This window comes from Pteropus alecto, unplaced genomic scaffold, assembly GCF_000325575.1.
Source record: "Pteropus alecto unplaced genomic scaffold, ASM32557v1 scaffold17, whole genome shotgun sequence".
Taxonomy (NCBI): domain Eukaryota; kingdom Metazoa; phylum Chordata; class Mammalia; order Chiroptera; family Pteropodidae; genus Pteropus; species Pteropus alecto.
In genome coordinates, this window is record NW_006440645.1 from 929,560 (window position 1) to 935,305 (window position 5,746).

The 5,746-nt window shown below is 62.5% G+C and overlaps 1 protein-coding gene across 1 annotated transcript in view; it reads left to right on the forward strand.

Annotated features, from left to right (window-relative positions):
- Positions 1–643: 643 nt before the first annotated feature.
- Positions 644–5,746, forward strand: part of UGT8 (UDP glycosyltransferase 8) — a 62,131-nt gene continuing 57,028 nt past the window's right edge. Inside the window, exon 1 of the mRNA XM_006917781.1 lies at positions 644–1,465. Coding sequence (XP_006917843.1) covers positions 644–1,465 — 822 coding nt within the window. The remainder of the gene's footprint in view (positions 1,466–5,746) is intronic.

Consider the following 5,746-nt stretch of genomic DNA (forward strand, 5'->3'; position numbering starts at 1 on the left):
TGTCAGCCACTTATTTCTTCCACGAGCAGTCACTGAGGTCACTTGGCCCTCTTGGAACTTTGCCCTTAAAAGGCTCCCTGCTGGACAGCGCCTCAAAACGAGTCAGCAAGTTGATGTAAATTGCAAGAGGCTGCCAGGGGACTTGAAGGCACGTGGGTAAAAGGCAGACACACGTGTCCTGTGGAAGATGCCTCCTCTGTAGAAGCACTACTTGAGAGAATTTTCTAAATCAGTCTTTCTTCGGTCGTCATTGGGAACGTTGCAGCTGAGGCGAAATGCTTTAAATAGGGAACCGGTGTGGTTGGGCTTTCTGGGGCTGCCGTTCACGTCCACCAGAAGATGGACGAATGTGCCACGGACGTCACAGCTGTCATTCAGGAGGAGATGCTTTAGTCAGTGGGTCTCGTACACGGTGCCCCAGGCTGTTGGAGCCAGGCAGGTGCCGAGGCAGGTGCTCGACAGCACTGAGCTTCACTTCAGGTCCAGCTGCTGTGCAGACGGGTCTGTACCTAGGAAGTCACCTTTCGGAAGGAGGCGACGGCACACGTTTCGGGGCCCTTGTAAAGCCGTCCTCTGGGGGAGGCAGTGGCTCCCTAGGCGCTCGGGACGGGGGTTCTCAGTGTGCTCTGCTGTCATTGCAGCCATGACGTCCTACACGCCGTACCTCGTCCTCCTGTGCGGCGCCGTGGGGCTGGCCAGGGCCGCAAAGATCGTCATCGTGCCGCCCATCATGTTTGAGAGCCACATGTACATCTTCAGGACGCTGGCGGAGGCCCTGCACGAGCGGGGCCACCGCACCGTGTTCTTGCTGTCTGAGGGCCGCGACTTGGCGCCGTCCCCCAGCTACGGCCTGCACCGCTACCCCGGCGTCTTCAACAGCTCCTCCTCGGACGCCTTCCTGCAGGCCAAGATGCACAGCATCTTCTCGGGCAGGCCCACGGTGCTGGAGCTGCTGGACATCCTGGACCACTACGCCCGCAACTGCGACATGATGCTGGCCAACCACGGCCTGGTGAGCGCGCTGCTGCGTGAGCGCTTCGACCTGCTGCTGGTGGACCCCAACGACATGTGCGGCTTCGTGATGGCCCACGTCCTGGGCGTGCAGTACGCCGTGTTCTCCACCGGCCTCTGGTACCCCGCCGAGGTGGGCGCCCCCGCGCCGCTGGCCTACGTGCCCGAGTTCAACTCGCTGTTGACCGACCGCATGAGCCTGCTGCAGCGCATGAAGAACGCGGGCGTGTACCTGGTGTCCAGGCTCGGGGTCAGCCTGCTCGTGCTGCCCAGGTACGAGCACATCATGCGGAAGCACCGGCTGCTGCCTGCCACGTCCATGCCCGACCTGGTACAGGGCTCCAGCCTGTGGATGCTCTGCACGGATGTGGCGCTGGAGTTCCCGCGGCCCACGCTGCCCAACGTGGTGTACGTGGGCGGCATCCTGACCAAGCCGGCCGGGCCGCTGCCACAGGTAGGGGACGGGAGGGGTCGTGGCATTGCTGCTGCTGTGGGAAGTGGCATCAGGGAGTACCCCCCACTCCCCCCGTTCCTCCCCACCCACGTCCCATCCCACCCCGCCTATGTCCCTCTCCCCGTGAGCAGAGGGTGGCCGGCGGTGGTTTTTGTGGGTGTGGGCCATGGCACGTGAATGGGGCCCCGTCCCTCCGAAAGCAGCCGCAGGCCTGTCCAGCTCGGGTGCCCAGCGGGCGGGGCCGCTGGCAGGGTTTTCTCGGTGTCACGGCAGTGAGGTGGGGCAGTGCTTGCCCCCACCCGGGGGCTGCTGGCGAAGTCAGCAGCAAGCATGGCCGTGTGGCAGCCCACCCCATCACGGTTCCATTTCAGGGACCGTTGTGGCCCTTGGGGAGCCCTGTCCTTCCCCGGGTCAGGCCCGCTCTCTCTGCTGCCAGCGATGGCTGGGACCCTGCTCTCCGTCCTGGTCTGTGTTTGGCGCTCACACTAGAGGGCGAGTCCCCGCCCTCTGTGTTTACAGTTGGCGCCCTGGGGGCAGTTACTGGGGGCGCAGCCCGCTCTCCCCAAACCTGAGCCCAGTCCCCGCCTCCGCCGCTGGCACCTCTGCTGACTGGCCAGTTTCTAGCTGCCACCACACACTGACGGACCCAGACCTGCCAGGGCAACGGGAGCCTATGGCCACCTTCTGTCCCCCAGGCAGTGGGGCAGCTCAGCCAACAGCAGAATCCTCCATGGGTGGCAGCGTGATCTGGGTGTCCCCGCAGACTTTGCTCGTGCTCCCACTAACGCAAGTCTAAGAAGCAGTACATCGCATGTGACATGGGACTGGGGGGCCACCGGGTCTGTGCCCATCAGCCGACTGTTTCCCACAGATGCTGCCCATGGGTGAGGCACAGCAGTCTCTGAGGTCAGCTGTGGGGCGGAGGTGATCCGATCCCAGCCCACCTGGCCTCCAGGAATTCATGCGGTTTACTGATGCCACAGTGTCCCCCCGCAAGGCACCGTGTGATGGCGGCTGCCCTCCTGAAGGCGGCTAAAGCCAAATCTTAGCAGCAGCTTCCAGACGAGGTGGTAAGCGTGCCTGGCCGTACCTGGGTGGCTCATGGAGCAGCAGACCGCCTGTGCCCGCACGTCCTCACCTGCTCCCCGGTCTGCCGTGGGTGAAGGAGGGGCCGGGGTGAAGGGCAGGCTCTGCTCCCACAGCCCTGGGCCAGCTCCCAGCGGACGTGCAGAGTGGTGGTCTCCGCGTGGCTTTCTGCGCCGCCCTCCGTCCAGGCGCGTGGCGGGGACGGTGCTTTTTCCCCATCACCCGGCCGTTTTTCACCCCCCACGGGTCCCTCTGCCCGTCGGTTTCACTTTAAAAAAGAGCATTTTCAGTGGTCTTGGAGCCTCCTGTGAGTGGTAGTTTCCTGGTTTGACATAATTTCTGGTGTGACACTGGCTCCACCTCCTTTGTGGGTTCCCCGTTTTCATTTTTCTTCTGGGCTTTTTGATGATTCTTGCGAAAATCTGCCTTTTATTTACACTGGCCACGTTGGCTATGCCAAAGGCCCCGCACACCTCACATGGACGTGCCCATGGGTGTCTGTGGGCCCGTGTGTGTGAGGGTCATTCACAGACTTCTTTAGCAGGGACAATTCCAGAGACGATCGTCTTACGTGGATGTCCCTTGTCCCGCTGAGGCTTACAGGCTTGGGGACATGCGTTCCCACTGGGTCTTCTCTAGCAGATCCAGCTGATGCGATAAACTGTCTCGGGTTCTAGAGATTGATGAGTTTCTCAGATACTGTGTTATACATAGGTCACGGTCGTGACACTGAGCTGGCAATGCCCCACGGGGCGGCCAGGCTCATTTGTGGGCTGCCTGGTGTCGGGGCGGGCTGGCTTTCCGGATGGTTTGGTTTCACAGCCTGGGACCAAAGGGCGGGACAGTTTCTAAGAGACGCGGGTTAAAAGCTTTCATAGCGTTTGCGCCTGAAGAAACTCCAAGGTGTCTCGTTCATGTCCGTTCACGACGTTTATTTTCCCCTCAGAGCAAAGAGAGCACGCCATTCATTTGCCACCTAGGAGATTCAGAAGCTTGAGTGGCTTCTCCAGCCCACACCGGCCGTTGGGGGCCGAGCCAGACGCATGCGTGGAGTTGCCACTGGCAGATGTTTGGTCAGGACGCCTGCCCCGCTTGTCACCTGTTCGATTGTTTTCACATTAATGGGACATACAGAGCTGTGCTTATTTGAGAGCTCAGTGGTTGTGAGGACATAACGTGACCATCAGGTTAAGCCGTTTGTGTGCTTCAGAGGCGTGGTCGTAGGAGGCAGCCAGAACTCGACCGCTTTGACTGCAAAGTGCTGACTCAGGGAAGAGTGAGGTCCCCAGGCCGGGGCTCGGACCCGTTCTGCGTGCGCGTCAGCAACGCGCCCAGCTCGTACGCGGCCTGCCACCCGGAGCCCACCTGGGGCCCTCACAGCGCGTGGCCGGGGAGAGGCCTGGCTGGACACAGGCACCGGGCAGCTTGTGTCCTCTGTCGGAGCAGGGCGGAGAGAACAAGGGTACAAATTAAAAAATAAGAATAATAATAAAGGTTCGCTTTGGCCAGGAAGGCCTGGGAGTGTGGGCCCTGTCCAGTCAGGTCCTGTACGAGTTACACGAGAGGGAAACGTGGCAGGGACAGGGTGTGGTGGCAGCTTCTAGTGGTGGAGCCAGGGGTGATGACTGTGACTCCGCAGCAGCGTTGACCGTGTGTTTACTTAGGGGGCCGTTGGTTGTTAAAGTGAATGTCTCTCTGGTGATGGTTTTTGATGGTTTTCTGTTGGCTGAAGTGGTCTGGTTGTGTCAGGCCGTGATGTCAGCCACTTCTTGGCCTCGCAGCCCCGATCTGTAATCACATCCTAACTGCGTGTTCCGGTGGGTGCTCTCTCTAACTAGAGTGTGGGTGGGTGCCTCCTGGGGGGGCAGGGGACACCATTTTATATCCCGAGACCCTGGACAGTGGCGGGCACTCACTCAGTAACCGTCTGAGTGTAAATGACCCGCTCAAACACAGCCGTTGGCCCAGAAGCAGGTTCAGCGGACACAGGGCGCCCGCATTCCCCGGCACCCCGACTTCGCGGTTCCCGACTCCCGTCTGCACACCGCCGCCGCCGCCGCCGCCGCCGCGAGCCAGGTGCTGGGCTGTCATTTTGGTGGCTGAGCGTTCTGGCTCTGGGGCGGGGACCACTCCGTGTCCCAGCTGGTGAACTGGCCCGGTGCGAGGGGCAGGGGCTGCTGCCGTCCCGGGAGGTGACTGGTCGTCCGCCGCCATCGTCCGCTGCTCCTGGCACGGAGATTGAGAACAAGGGCGACCTCCTGGTACCAGTCGTGCCATTTGCCAGACACTTTTACTCAGAGAAGTGCAGTCATGGGAGAGAGGCAGAGGCCGGGGCCAGGTCGGGGCGCCCGTCTGTCACTCTGCCCTGCGCAGAGCCGCCTCACAGAGGACGGCCTTGGGGCACGCGACGCCGCCTTCGTCCGGGTCGCTCCGGCTCCGGCGTCGGTCATCGGTGTCTCGAGCGGGTCCGACTTCCGGTCTGGGGTCGGGTCAGGCGTCTGGTCCAGGGTCCGGGTCTGGCGCACGGCGTCCGTCATCGGGTGTCTGGGGCGGGTCCGCTTCCGGTCCGTGGTCTGGGTCCGGCTTCTGGTCCAGCTTCCGGTGTCTGTCATCGCTGTCTGTCATCAGTGTCTGGAGCGGGTCTGGCTTCTGGTCTGGGGTCGAGTCCGGCTTCCGGTCCGGGGTCGAGTCCGGCTTCCGGTCCGGCTTCCGGTGTCTGTCATCGGTGTCTGGAGCGGGTCTGGCTTCCGGTCCGGGGTCGAGTCCGGCTTCCGGTCCGGCTTCCGGTGTCTGTCATCGGTGTCTGGAGCGGGTCTGGCTTCCGGTCCGGGGTCGAGTCCGGCTTCCGGTCCGGCTTCCGGCGTCTGTCATCGGTGTGGAGCGGGTCTGGCTTCCGATCTGGGGTCGGTTCCGCTTCTGGTCCGGGGTCGGGTCGGGTCCTACTCTGGCACCCGGTGATCATCAGGGGCGTCCTCTGGGTTCAGGATCCCAGCGTCACATGGATCTTGAGCGCGAGCGTGAGGCGTCTGTCATCGGTGTGGAGCGGGTCTGGAGCGGGTCTGGCTTCCGATCTGGGGTCGGTTCCGCTTCTGGTCCGGGGTCGGGTCGGGTCCCACTCTGGCACCCGGTGGTCATCAGGGGCGTCCGCTGGGTTCAGGACCCCAGCGTCACATGGATCTTGAGCGCGAGCGTGAG